This window comes from Phyllostomus hastatus, unplaced genomic scaffold (assembly GCF_019186645.2).
Source record: "Phyllostomus hastatus isolate PE091 unplaced genomic scaffold, TTU_PhHast_1.1 phas_contig_150, whole genome shotgun sequence".
Taxonomy (NCBI): domain Eukaryota; kingdom Metazoa; phylum Chordata; class Mammalia; order Chiroptera; family Phyllostomidae; genus Phyllostomus; species Phyllostomus hastatus.
The window spans coordinates 8,552,529-8,568,069 of NW_025333611.1; the positions used below are offsets into that span (position 1 = coordinate 8,552,529).

General features: G+C 42.2%; 1 protein-coding gene across 1 annotated transcript in view; it reads right to left on the reverse strand.

Moving 5' to 3' along the window:
• The window catches only part of TENM2 (teneurin transmembrane protein 2), an 842,102-nt gene that overhangs the window by 760,060 nt on the left and 66,501 nt on the right, over positions 1-15,541 (reverse strand). Inside the window, exon 2 of the mRNA XM_045827298.1 lies at positions 13,317-13,592. Within this exon, the coding sequence (XP_045683254.1) occupies positions 13,317-13,592 (276 nt within the window). The remainder of the gene's footprint in view (positions 1-13,316; positions 13,593-15,541) is intronic.

The following is a 15,541-nucleotide window of genomic DNA, read 5'->3' on the forward strand; positions in this document are numbered from 1 at the left end:
ATATTTGCATATCATATGTCCGTTAAGGGGTGAGGTCCAAAATGTAGGAAGAAATCCTACGATGCAATAACCAAACCAAACCAAAACAGATAACCCGATTTAAAAAAAATAGGCAAGGGACTTGGAAGCCACCTTTGATGTCTCTCTTTCATGTACTTCTCAGTTAATACATGTGGAAATACTGCCACCTCTCCCTTCCAAACAGATTAAGAATCAGACCATTTCTCACTACCTGTCTTGCTCCGAGACACTATCGCCTCTTGCCTTGGTTACTACGATAGCCTCCTACCTGGTCTTCCCACTCTTGCCTGTTTCACTCTGTCCTCACCACCGCGGTCAGAGTGATATTTTCAAGTGGAAAGTCAGATCCTGTCAGCTGAAATGTCCACATGGAGCTATGTCTCCCTCAGAACGAAGACCGTAGTTTTACATTGTCTATGAGGCCCTACATGACCCGGCGCCCGTGGACCCCTCTGACCTCAGGTCCTGTTGTTCTTCCCAGTTCGCCTTTGCCACAGTCTCGGGGACTTCCTCAGGTGCACCCAGAGCAGCCCCACATTAAATCTTTGCACCAACTCTTCCATCTTCCCGGGATGCGATACCCCCGGAACTATGCACAGTAGATTTTATTGCACAATTTATTTCCTTGCTTCCTGTAAGTGTGTGTTTTGCTCAAATGTTAGCTTTTTAGTAAATTGCAAAACTATAACCACATACCCCTATCTACCTTTATTCTCTTTTTGTTTTTCCATGGCATTCTCATGTTCTAGCATAGATTTTTTTAATCCCATCTTCCTTCTTCTGCCCCTTCCTCCATCCCTTCCTTTTTTATTCTTGCCTTCCTTTTTTCTTTATGTCTTTCTCTCTTTTCCTTTCTTTTTTCCCCAATGTTCACTTTTTAATATCTCTCTCTCCAACTAGAATCTGAGTTCCAAGAAGGGTAAGGATCTTTTTCTAATTTGGTCACAGAGATATCCTACGCATGCTTACATAGTAGGTGCTCAATAAATACTCTGAATGTAGTACGTTTCTAGTTAAATGTTATTGTGACTTACTCAACACATTTTGAAATTGCCATAGAGACCGGTGTACAGACACATTTTGAGTTGAGAGATTATGCAGCCACACCAAGACCAGATGTCATTTGGAGCCCTAATGGATATCACGTACGAAGGAATGCAGGACTACTATGTATAAGCTGAAAATATATTTCCAGTTGCTGTTGAGTGACCCTTCTCCTCCACCCGACATGTCAGGAAGGGCTGTTCAGAGTTTGCCCCTGTCCTCTCCTTGTCTCTTTCTCCCCTTCCCCTTGTGGGAGCCCACCCATGTCTACGGGTATACACAGGCCACTGTGGTGCTCTGGATTCTGAAGTTGATGTCTTCCTTTCAGATCTCACCTCTGGGTTCCATTCTGAATAATTATGCAACTACCCACACCGCCTTTCCACTTGAACGTCTCATGCCACTGAACAATGAGAAAAAGGGAACTTTTGGGGCAGCCCTGTCCTTTCTAAGTACTCCTTCATCTTGGCAGTAAACAATTCTCTCCATTGCAGATGGCAGGAATCCTTGATTGCTGTTTTTCATTAAATGCTACATCCAGCCATTATCAGGTTCTGTATATTCTATCTGCAAAATGTATCTCCATTCACTTACTTCTCCACTGTGGTGAAGGCTACACCATTGCCCCTAAGTTCCAGTAGAAACTGATAAATAAAAAAAATGCTGTGGAATCAAAGGAATGGGTGTTCACAGACAGTTGAAAAGATCAGAACAGTGTCATAGAGGCCTTGGCCTCTTAGATGACTCTTTGACGATGGGATGGCTGGGAAAGGGATGGATGTGCGGTTCGGAGGACAACCATGAAAACAAAGGGAGGAAGATGAACAAAGACACAGGAGAGGAAAGAATATGCTCTGGAAAAAGTAAGTAGCTTAGTTGGGCTGGAGCTGAAAATATATTTAGAGGAGAAGTGGGAGCAAGGGCTAAAATCATAAAATTGGACTATATTGTGGAGGGCCTGAAATACCACAGAGGGACAGATTAAGGTGATTTGTGCACTTCCTGCCTTCCCAATGTGCCTTGCTGTTCGCAGCCATAAATGTCTGCCTGCGGAAGTGGAAGACAGCCCGTATTCTCTTAATTGTTCTGCATTCCACCAGGGTCTTTTCCATTCTGAATGTACAAGGGGATGCCCAGAATATGGAACTTTTTCGACGTTTTTTTCTATGACATCAATTATTAAGCGACAGTCTATATTAGCAGAACCATATGCTTATTATAATAGAAATTGCTTCCACATAATTATTTTCAGAGTATTTCTTTACGTACTGAGATATTTATCTTGCATGCAGAACTACTTATTTTGTAAGAATATCAATAGCTGGGACACCACTGTGTTTATTATTACCATCTTCGCTGAATCAAAGGCACCATAGATGGAGGGAGTTTTAAGAATATTTAATACATCATTTACTCGATTTTTATTTCCTTAAGGTGCCTTGCAGATTGTCTTGGCAGATGCGAATTTTCTTTCATCGTATGGAATGCAGTTCTGTCCTCGGTTTGTTATAAATTAACAATCTGAAATAAAGCACTGCATTCTGAACAACAGCTGAAATATTTATTATGGAAAAAATTCCCTACCCTACTCAGTTATTCTTTGGGTAATACAGCCATTCTAAATGTTTTTTCCAGCTTTATATATTGCAGTGTATAATGCACACTGTTTTGCCCAAATTTTTGAGGGAAAAATGAGGATGTGCATTATACATGGGTAGTACCAGAAATACCTTGTATCTGTTTCTGTGTTTTGTAATTATCTGTTACACAAAATTTCTCATACCATAATATGTCCATAAATAAACACTAACATTCATTTACAATACAAAAAGCAAGCATCTAAGTGGTAAGCGAATAAAAAGTTGAATTGAAAACTAAAATGAAAGATTCTTTTTTCCTGAAGGTTGGGGCCAAAAAATGTGGGTGTGCATTAAACATGGCAAAATATGGACTATCTATAGATATAGATATATATCTGTATGTCAGTATATCTATATATATATTATATATGGTATCCTATCCCACAAAAAATAAGTCACATGATTTTCAGAATGTAGCCAAGTGATTTTTCACACCTGTAAAAGAACATTTAAGCCATCTGTAGGGATAAAGTACAACAGGACTTACTCTGGGATCATATACACACAGTTAAAAATAACTACAAACTCAAAACTGAGCAGAGTCATTCCAATATCTTTGAAAACGAGAAATGCAAATAGACAACAAACGCATGGAGAGCTGCCAGACTCACTCCCACTCAGATAGATGCGGATGTGCCCATCAGTGACTAAGGACAACGCTAACACGGCTTCCGCGCCTCCCGAGCAGGCACAGGTGCGGCAGCCGGTGCGCTCTGACCGAGTGCGGGGCAAAGGCGAACCCGCCACAGGCGCCTGCCTCAACAGAATTACAGTTCTGCGTAACCATGTACGTCGTGTATCTTCTCAGAATTTATCTCAAGAAACAAAATTAGAGATATGCTTTGGAATTTAGGTATAAAGATTTTATCCATCACTCTTCTTTAATGATTCTAAAATAAGTTACATGTCCAATGAAAGGAAACTGTGCAAATGGCATGCTAAAGGAATACTGTGAACCCGTGAACTATTGCAGAAACATTAGTGCCATGTGGAGTGTTTATAATATATTCACTGAAAAACATAAAGCTGCATAGGAATTGTACATCACGATGCCAACTCTATAAAGATATTTATATCATATATATATATGCATGCAGACTGAAAAACAGATGCACAAAAATATTAACCATGGTTGTTTCTGATGTCAAATTACAGGTGATTCCTATTCTTTTTCAAGCTTTTCTGTGTATTTGTGCAGTACAGGCACACTCATATTTTCATATATTTTAGACATACTTTCTACACATATAGTTTATACCTATGCATATTTACATATACATGTATATTTATATATGTTAATATTAAATATCATATATATATCTCACTTTTGACACCATAGTGAATTAACAATCATTAGTACTAAAGTGAAAACTTGATAGCATTAAAATTCTGTTTCACTTTGAGTGTCCACATAGCTAAGACTCTTTGGAAAGCAATTATATCCTATGGAAGCTGGCAAATATATTTATTCTCCTTAAATAAGGAAGACTGGAAGTATTAAAACCTAATACTGATCTTAAAATATTAGAAAAAATATAACAAAATATACTGTGAAAGTTAAAATGACAGAATCATAAAAGATAAACACAATAAGATTTTATAAATAGAGCAAATAATAAAAACAAAGAATAGAGAACCATGAGTTGTGAAAACATAAAAGCGCGGGAGACATGGGCCACCGTTTCAGGAGAACTGAAACAAATTACGTGAGAAAAGGACTCCAAGACAGCAAGAAGGACATAGAACCAGGAATAGTCTTCAAGAAACTGTTACTCAACTGAAATAGTTGTAGCCCATGTTCGCTCACTTATAACACAGTTTTTTAAAAAATAATACTATGACCTACATTTTCTTAGACATAGCACTATTTGATACTGTTTCATTGCCTAGTCACGTGAGCGGCATAAACGCTTCAGCCCAGCGGCTGTAACACTGTGTTGCGTGTGCAGGCATGAGAGATTACCCCACGAGGAGCATTCCTTGTACTCCATGAGCTTCGAAGTAGATGCATGTCAAATGTGAACATCTTAGTTACACATACACAGCATTCACGTGCCTTTCAGTGGTTATTTCTCCCACCGAGAGCTCAAGAAGCAGAACTCTCTGGAGCCCGGAGAGTTCCTGGGTCCTCTGGTCCAGTTTACGGCTTCCCTCCCTGACATCACTGCTTCTGACTGTATTACCTTCCTGTCCAAACACCCGTGTGTGCATGCGTACACTTTAACCAGAAGCTTGCTAAAACATAACAGTTCCTGTTCAAATAAACCATCAGGAGCTCTCCAACCCTTCTTGGGCAGAGACCATAGCACCTTATCAGAAAAGCCAGAGCTCCTGGTCATCTGGTTCCCACATCTGTATTGTTGTGTATCTACTGCTGTCCGAGGAAATTACTATGCTCCCACTAGTCTGACTACAGCTGGATTTTTTTTGAAGAGAATGTTCCTAAAAGATCATCATGATCTTTGCACTGCCTCCTCATAGTCCAATCGCCATACACATTGTTTTTTTTTCCTTTGGAATATCCGTCATCTCAGTTCCACTCATATAAACTCTAACCCTCATTTACAATCTAATTAAAACTCTATCTCTTCAAAGCTGCCCTGATGATTCCAGTGTGCTGGCGTATACAATGTTATTTCCTTATTTCTCTTTTGAGAATAGACAGGAAATTTTCTGTAAATGTATAGGGGTGCTTGCTTTCTTCAACAAACACCAAAGTAAATACTTTCATCTATTCATAGAAGGAGTGAAAGCTGGCATAGGGAATTGAGAGAAGAAAATAGGAATTGTAGCAAAAAAAAATAGTAAGGTATAATCAGCACAGAGAGCCATGAACAGTAAGACAAACTAATAGGTTACCCCAAGAGAATGGATTACCCAAATAGTCTGAAGAGACACTAGTTGCCTAGACCTGAGGGCTATCCATCTCAGTAACCTCCCAACACCCCCACCCAAATACACATAATACAGGCACACATACAAAGAAACACACAGTGGTTTTGTATAATGTTGAACATCCAGCAGCCACTCCTTAAGTCTTTTCAGAAATAAAATAAGAACCCTTCCACTGAAACTATCTCCTTGTCCGAGATGACTTAGGTACTTTTTGTCAAAGCTTAATGAAACAGAACGTAGTTTTACCAGCATCACATATGTATGTATTAAAATATGCATATTTAACCAATGTGCATTAGTGTCCGAATACAAATTTTCTGTTTTTAATTCATCTCAAAGATCCCTTTCAACCAGTGAATGTAAAATAGTGCATTTCCTGCATGAGATACACTCTCGAGAAATACTTCCCTCACCTCCTCATGTGACTCGCTCTCCCCATGTAAATCCACGGCCCACGTTCTGTTTAACATTAGCTGTAGTGTCAATCTTTTCTATTCCCCTCAGGCCAGTATAAACCTCCGTGAATGGAGAGGTTTCAAAGAATGCTAACTCACATATTCTGCTTTCTTCCATTAGTAAACAGGCTTGCATTTCAATGATCTTTTCTTCTTCACAAGCATCCTGGGGATGCTAAGAGAACCCGGGATATGTCGCACAGTGAATGAGCGTCATTCCTGAATAACAATACCTGGGTACCCTGCTCGCCCACTTGGAGAGGGACATTGCTTGGTGTGTGGAGGCCTGTTTCCAGCGGGGCATCATCCTGCCCTGCTCCCAGTCTCTCCTCCTGGGGAGCTGGAGGTCTGCGGGCGGCCCTGCGGGTTGCTTTCCTGCCTTCCACGTCCCTGTGGCAGCCTCCACAGACCTCTCGCCTGATCCAAACCGAACATAATTAGCACAAAGTCATTTTCCTCCTCTGTAAATGGCTTCCTCCCGAAAAACCCTGGGGTTTTCCTCCATTGGCTCAAGGAGCTCAAGTTTTTAAAGTGTGTTTTCCCTCCACCTGTTTCCTAAAAGTCCACCTGGATGCTTTCACAGTAACATAGCTGTAAGTGTGTGTGTGCTAAAAATCAAAGATTGTCCCTTTACTTTTTCAGAGCTTCAGGGCACCCGCCTAGAAGGTGGAGATGGCTTATCACTCATTTACCATCCCTTCTGACACATATGCCACATTTTGCCATGTACAATGTGTACTTTTGGCCCAAATTTTTGAAGGAAAAATAGGAATGCACATTCCTCATGGATATAATGATTACGTATCACGGGTATAATAATCCCATGTCTAACCCACACAAAAACGTGGGTATGCATTATACACGGCAAAATATGATTCAATTACTTTATTTCCAAATTAAATTAATTTTCACATGATTTCACTTTATTTTACCCTGACATTTTAATTTATCTTTAAAATTATTTAAGAAATTTGTTATAAAAAACTAAACCCATTTTATAGATGAGTCAAATTTACAAAAAAAAAGATATAACATGACTAATCTAAACACATGTTAAACTAAGCTCAAATGGCTGATCTGTAGCTTTCTTTCCACCACTTTTAGTATCTCTGATTTCCCCAACGTTTGGATGTAGGTTAGAGCTGGTACCTCAAGTGCCTATGCAGGCTACAGCAAACCTTAATCGAGAGGAGCAGCCTTCGGGGAGCTCAGGTGGGCCGGGGGGCACAGCCCACCTACACCTGCCGCGGTTGCTGCTTCTGACCCAGTTTGTTTCTGGAAGAAACCTGAACAAGCGTTCTTCGGTCTTGTATATTGCAAGAGAAGCCAAAAACACAAACGGCTCCTATAACATAACCCACTTTATTAAAATGTTGCTTAGCGATGTACAGTTTTTAACACTGCCAGAAAACTAAGCAAAGAACACAACCCACGGACTACAATTCGTGACCTCTGTTGTTAACGACTATTCCAGGAATCTTTTTGCCTCCGCCTTTGATCCCTTTAATAGCCCTAAAACTGAGTTGAGGGCGAGTGGGAAGGATAATTTTCTAGGCGGCTCTTTCGGCGAGCGCTAAATACTACTCAACAGTAACAGGTGACATTTTGCCCTTATGTACAATCGCATATACATAACACCTCCCTATCTGCAGTTCCTATCCCGTTCACAAATCCGTCACTTAACGTTTTCTCCTGGCCCACTGCGGACCAGTTCCAGAACGGATCCCTGAAATGTCTCGCTGCTTCTCAGATGCACCTCGAACCCTCTCTAGCTCGCTCGTTTCCTGCACAAATGCCCCCTGATTCCGTTGTCTTTAGAAGACATGCACTATCCGCTACCTCGGCTTGAACTCACTCACTCACGGCCTTAATCACCGAGTCCACCTCTCCCCTAAGTTCACATTTCACTTTGATCCCAAAGTTCACAACAACTAAACGACAAAGTGACTGAACAAGAGGCAAAAAAGGTCCCGTTTCCCGAGTGAGAAGAGGCTTCCAGTCTCCAACTGACACAGACGGGTTGCCTCCTCGCCCGTTTACGGCCTTTGCTGCGGAACTGAAGTGAAAGTGCCGATATAGCAGGAGCTCGGCCGCTTAAAACCAAATGATTATCCGGTAAACCCAACGTCTCCCCAGGGCCCTGGAGATTACACGTGTACCAATCCACCCCCGGCCCTGCCAGAAGGAAGGCTTACCCCTTCGTTTCATGTACTGCGTTTACTGAAAGGAACCGTGGCTTGATGGCCCCTGGGAGCATTAACAGACAGGAAAGGAACCGCCAAAGGAAAGAGAGAAATATATGAATAACTCAGAGCCGTGCAACTAAAGTTTATCATCTGGAACATGCAGCGCTGGACTCCGCACATCCGCTCCCGCTCCTTCAAGTTCACTACTTTAAAGTAATGTAAGCATGGCTTAATTAGCCGCAAACCTAAATCGCTGAGGTCTCATTTACGTTCATTTGCAAAACATCAAGCCCTTCATTTCTTGCTCATGCATCCAGCGTGTGGCATTCCTGAATATTGTCTCTGGTTCTCTTATTGTCGGCTGTGTTTTAACGCGGTGGTAACTCTATACTTACAACTCCTACTGACTTTACAAAGAGTGGTAATAAACTTTTTATAAAACACAGTGCCTCTATGGCCTCTAATATCCGCACTTTCAGGGAATCCAACCAAAGGTATCAAATGAAAGCATCGGGTTATTCAGGGAGAGACAGGACCGGGGCCCTGTGTTCTTTTGTTCTCACGTCTTGTTTTCATTCCACAATCACTCCTTTTACATTCCTCTTTACAAACGTTACTCTTTCAAATTTTCGAGTATAAAAAAAAATAAAGCTTGCAAACAGAATTTGAAATAACTGTCATTAAAATGGATTTAAAGTTCATTTTCATTTGCTTTCATTTTTTTCTTGTTTTGTATTTAAGGAATTAAGGCAGTCTTTTCTTCAGGTTCCAGTAAGTTTTTTTCCATCAGGCGTGGCTGGAAAAGAAACCATCTGCCTACCAACATGAAAAGTACCGTCCAATATTGTTGTGCAATACTTGTAGCCACTCCTTGTACTATGCTTATCCCCAACTTTAAGAGCAGAATTATGAGCCCTAGGTTATCATTATCTGGTGCTTATAGTACGTTTTTACATCTGTTCCAGGCATCCTCTGGAGCTCATACATGTGGAATGGGGGAGAAGAAAGGAGCAGAGTGGCTCATAAAACGCAGCGAAAGCTTGAGGGTACGTAAGAGTAACAGAGTGGGGAGGGGGAACCAGAAACCCACAGCAGGCCTTGGACAGGTTCGCTTATAGGGCACTCAGATGTGAAATGTACTCAGAAGCCACATTTTGAAGAGAGGAAGGAACTCCACTCATATGACAAATGAATGCAAAGTGGTTAGCGGTGAATGACCTACAGACATTGTCCCTGGTATTAAGGAAGATCCTTCTTCCCCTTCAAGGTCAGTCCTCATGTCTCAGCTCACATGCACTCAGGACCGGCTGTGCCCACGCCCTCGGAGGAGATGGAGCCACTGCAGACTCGCGACGAGGACTCACAGGCGGATGGAATCTGTGGTTCACAGATCCACTTGCACGAGCCCACAATATCGCCCAAAGCCGGCCTGTTTCATAAATGCCTTCTGTGAAATGCAATGGAATTTACCCAACATTCAAAATTTCAGCCTCCAAGTACATTATGAGAATTGTACATTCCCCAATTGACAACAGATGAAAATGAACACTGTCTTTATTTACTTTGGGAAAAATGGAGAGGAGATGGGGAAGGATAATTTTTTTAGAGTTCTAACCAAGGCCAGATTTCGTTTTCTGTAATGTCCAACTCCCTATCCCATAGCCTAGCTTAGTTTGTCTTTTTTTTTCTGTCTGGACTTCCAATAAAATAACTGAAACTAGAATTATGCTGGGGAAAAAAAACCTCAAGGATCTTTTTAAGTCCCCAAGGTGAAGAAACTGCCTAAGGGAGTCAGGAGTACATAGACCAGGATTTTTACAGTGTGCTTCTCCGCATTTTTCAGACGGCAATTAGTTATCCTTGTGTATGAGACACTGCTCCATTTTCTCCACAACTCAGGTGATACAAAGGGCCTTGGAGAGGATATATTTTAAGTGGGAAATTTATTACCCAAAAGCGGAATGTTTCTAACTTCAAGTCACTGAGAAAGCCCTTCCTACAGATGCAGTCAAATTGCACAGCCGCGGGAACTCAGCGGAGCTGTTCTCAACTCTCATTGCTATTTCTAGGCAAGCCATCCTTCACTTAAAGATAGAGTTAAAGGACCTGATAAAATAACCTGAACCTGAGAGTTGCATCTATTTAAAGAAACCCAAGCCAGCACACTGTGGATCTGGTGGTCATACAGTGAGCGCACGACGCAGAGCCGTGAGAGGTGATAATTTTGAAATGTCTCAAGCTGGAAAAAAAAAGAAAGACTAATTCAGCTGTGGGCTCATAGCAACAGGACTTTCAAGTCACTCGTAGGTCATTTTTGTCGCAGCAGCGTTCAGGAAGAACTGTTGGCAGTCGGGAGTTTTATTGCATGAGTTTGAAGGCTGGATACATATTTTTTATATTACAGAAAGGGAAGTTGGTTTTCGAGATCGGTCTTCACTTTCTACCTGTGCTTAATAAAACCGCAATAGGAACTGTTGAGGGCGATTTTAAAGAAGCAGTGGGAAGGCCAAGGCACCCCAAGATTCCACCTTAAAAAAATGAAATAAAAATGTCTGGGATCCAAGGGAAAAGATCCGTTTTACGACCACATATCCTTCCCATGTACAATGGAATTAGAGAGCTTCTTTCTAGAAGTATAGATTCTGCTACTTCCTGTTCAAGACAGGCATCCCTAAAAGGTTATTGATTGGGCTGTGAAGGGCAGAGTGTTTATGATGGAGGAAGCCATCGCGGGCGCAAGCGTGAGGAAATTCATGACGACTTTGGAAGTGTCCATGCGGTGGTGTGGAACCGTGGGGCAACTGTCAATCTCTATGATAATACATTCTCAAACTTCATAAACTCAGTGATGTGAAAACGCATTGATTTCTCCGCGAGCCAAACAGCACTTGTCAAAGAGAAAGAGCAAGTTTACTGAAGTTAACACCTCGGTCCGCAGAGTAGCTTACACCTGATTCTTACTTGCTGGAAGAGGTTAGGATATGCCGCACACAATTTCTTATTTTTATTACTGGCCCCCAATGAGAACAGCACATGTATTATGTACATCTTTTGAATATGTGAAATATGAAAAGTTAGAGAGAAAACATGTTCTATCTGTACATTTTAAAATGCCCATCTATCACCTAAGCTTGAACTCTACCGGCAATACCCCCTTCGTGCTCTGACCGATGCAGGCACAAAAGCATCGCTTAGTACTTCTAAGTGCATCTGTCTTTACGCACTTCTGACTGCATTATAACTAGCATTACTGAAAAAACATGAGACACTGTGTACGCAGGGATTTATGGAGACTCTCCTAAGGTGAAACTGTTCAAATATGATGTTTCAAATAATGTTGGGAAAAAGAGATGACTAGTAGTCTACCAACAACATCATCAATTATAAAGTTCTCCCGTCCACAACAGTTCTGGGTCAATTTGAGGCAAGCATTTTTTTTTTGCTCCCTTTGCTTCATAGGAACCTCCCTTTATTAGTTGAGTTTTTAAAGGTATATATGGCTTAAAACAAGAGAGTGAAGACTCTATAAATATATATACATAATTCTGTGTAGATGGTTCCCATGAGACCAGCGAGAATACAAACCATGGAAGATTTGCTGAAATGCCTTGTTTCCAATGTTCCTTAAATTCTTGGATTACGAGTGAGTTTGTTTATTAGGCAATCAAACGGCCTCTATTTAAACTGTATCTGACACACAGTTGAAAAAGTGTATCAGTAAATGAATTCAATGTATGCTTTTCTGAAAACTTCTAAATGTAATTTCCTATCAACTAAGCACCTTGGAGTGTTGAATGTGCCAAGTGTCAGAATTTTGTTAAAATTCAAAAGGAGTCAAGTGCAGATTTTTCCTTGAGAGTACGCCTTGATTAGCTCCACGAACGAAGGCATAATTAAGACACAACCCCTTGTCCCCACCATAGAATAAATTATTTCAGAATTAAACATAAATTTAAATGCAACAAAGTGACATCTTTCTGAATATATGCAACTCACCCAGGAAATGATGCATTTTCAACAGTTCTGAGATTAAGTAAAATTGAACTATGCTTTTGCATTCACAACAAGCTGCCTGCCTGCAAATTTCTTTTCCTTTTTTTAAATGCAAGAAAATACTTAGAGCTGCTCTACTAGAAGTTTATAATATTTTATATAAACACCCTTAACTGATCTACTTGTAAACATGTTAATGGTAATTCTTTCAGCAAACACACAATGTAGTCATAACAACCCACACAGCATTTGAGGCTTTCGTCATAAATCAACTGTACCTAATGCAATTTCTCTTTTATAAAAATGTTTTTGACTAAACACAGTTGTGAGTCACTGAGAAATCCGCAAATAAGCACCTTATCTTTTTAATGAGTTTCTTAGGCTTCCCTATATTTACTGCTTAATGACCAGAAGCATTTAATTTTCGGAGTTTCATTAAAACCCATCTACAAAGCTGATGGATAAGCGATAGTGATTTGTGATAGGAGGTGGGGGAAGCCATTAACCTGCACCGGTACCAAGAACGACAAACACAGGAGAGAACACTGTTTGGAAGACACGCCCCTTCCTATTTGTCACCATCAAACTCCAGGGCAACTGTTCCCAGTTGGATCTTTAACATGGGTAGGAGGCATTGCCACTTGGAAATGGAAGTCTAAGACAGGACTCTTAAGAGAGCTTCATGAAAAAAATAAAAAATACATAAACAAACACAGGTCGCCATTTACTGGGAAGGAGAAATCAATACGAAGACTCAGAAACTTGTGGAGAGAGGACATTTCCTAGCTACAGGCCATAGTTCATCAACTTTCCTCTTTTGCGACATGATTTACTTGCTCATAAGACCACCCGACTCTACCTGGCGACTCTGTTAACATCAGATTACGATTTTAAAAATCTCTCTTCATTTGCTGTGCGCTGGAGGTCGGTTGGTGTATTTTTCCCCCAGCTCAGAGCGGGCAAAGTCAATTTAAAAGAAAATGAACGGTTTTAGACGCCTCTTTATTGGGGAATGAAAACATCCCGAGCCCCCCGGTGCGCGGCACCCAGAACACGGCAAGGTATTTGAGAAGCAGGCCTACCGTTCTCGTCATCCGACTTATTTTCGTTGTCAGAGTCAGTCAAGGTCAGCGCTGAGTTTTCGCGGCTGGACAGGCCGGAGCTGCGCCGGGACTTGATCCCTCTGCCCCACAGCCTGATGGCGTGCTCTGGCGACATCCCGCCCTCCGTGTCCGAGTCGCCGTCGGACCCCGTGCTCAGAGAGTAGCCCTGGTGAAGGATCCCCATGTCGGAGCAGTAGCCGCTTCGGTGCGGGGACGGCTCGCAGATCCCCAGCTCCGCCAGGGTGAAGTTGGTTCCTGCGGAGACAGCAACCGGGGGGAGCGCGTTCACAGGTGTGAATTGCTTCCCGCAGATAACACGTGTTCTTACACAAAGCAGACAGACGCTTCTCCCATCCCCTAAAAACAGCCAAGAGTTGCCACGGGGCAGAGGGCTAGGTCTCAGGCTAGAGTATTTAGCATATTGGGGCAAATTTAGGAACAAAACATGTAAGCATCGAAGATTAATTTTCACCCTAGGACAGAGTGCTCGGGTTTCGTGTCCGAAGTTTCTAAGCATTCACTGTTACCGGTGGAGCGCCCCGTAGCTGAAAAAGCACGGCGTTGATACTAACAGCTGATGTACACCGAGCATGGCCTTTGCTCCAGGTGTCTTTTCTTTTGTAACTTTCATGTTACATTTAAGAAATGTTATAACTTGATACTGATGATCATAGTATAATTATTCTGTAAACAAGAAAACGGAGGAACAGAGGAACAGAGAATTGAAGCGACTTACCCAGGTCATACATCTAGACTGTAGCACAACCTGGATCTGATCTTGAGCAGTCTGTCTTCGTGTCAAAGAACCTTACTCCTCCAATAACTGTGAGTGGTGGCCAGGACACCTGGGTACCAGAGTCCCAGCGTCCCACTGGTAGGTCTCAGGGTGGCAAGTCTCTGACTCCTTGGGCCTCAAAGTTCTTATCTGTAAAATCTGTGTATTAATCTCTTCAATTCCTCCCAGGATAACTGTGTCTTACGTGTGATCATCTATACCAAGCTGTTTTTTTTAAGGAGTTATATAATTTGTTAATTAAATCAGCAGCCTAGGGATGAAAGGTCAGTCCTTCTGCTTGTAAACGACATCAATTTGTCTTTGCTAACACAGTTTGAAAACCACAAGTAGGTTTCACCTGTGGAAGGTGAGCACATACTCACGTGAGGCGTGCAGGGGTGGGTGGGGACAGGGTTGAACGGGAGGTGCAAGGGAATAGGCATTTATTGAGCACTTACAGGTCAGCGTGTGTCAGGCATGGGGCCAGGCAATTTATAGCTTTAGCTCATTTAAATCTTATCATAACCCAGCAGTTTAGGGGTGGACACTTTACAGAGAAGTTCAACACTGAGTCCAAGGTCACACATGGTCAAGTGGCAGGTCCAGCATTCACCTCTAATCTGCAGACCCCAAGCCCGTGCTCTTCCTATAACATCAAATGCTCTCAACCAAAACCAACTTGGCAACATTGTTGCACAGTGAATGCCCTACTCGTGCGCTTTCATATTCGGCCTCTTCCCAGACATTTTAAGCTTTTCACGCAAATTACATGGCATGCTGTGGTACACTCCATTTATTGACATATAAAGCTGATTTTGAAAAATCTTTAACCAGTGTAAGGATGATGAAAATAAATACAGTGAAGAACCACACTTCATGCTCCATGTGGAGAAGACCTCATGAACAGCACTGAAACCGCGGGTCCCCTCCCTCGCTGGGTGCTACGTTCCTGCCAGCCCGGCCCTCTCACTGATGTCTGCAAACTTCACACTCCAGGACAGTCCGCCTACGTGATATCATGTCTCAGCTTTTGTTTTGTACCGGCACCAAACTGTAACAGACACGTATTTTTATCCCCAGGTTTTATTTGTCTTTATTCACGGCACACTGAACTTCCCACAGGTGTGATTGTCTTTGCAGGGCGAACCTCCTCACTGGGGCGCCAACCCGAGCAAAACTCCCCGTGGGCACGGGGCGACTGCCAGCCACCTGTGCAGGCAGGTGGGCGGGCCCGGCTGCCGGCAGGCAGCGCGGTCCTGGTTCCTGGGAGTTCCCCGGGCCCCTCGGATCATCCGCCTGAAACTCTCTGCCTGTGCACGTTGCTCCAGTCTGCGTCGTTGGGGATTACGCATTGCCTCGTAACTGTGCTCTAACGTGCACACTTCAGTGCCAGCAGTCCATAAAACTGAAGTTATGGAGTTAATATATA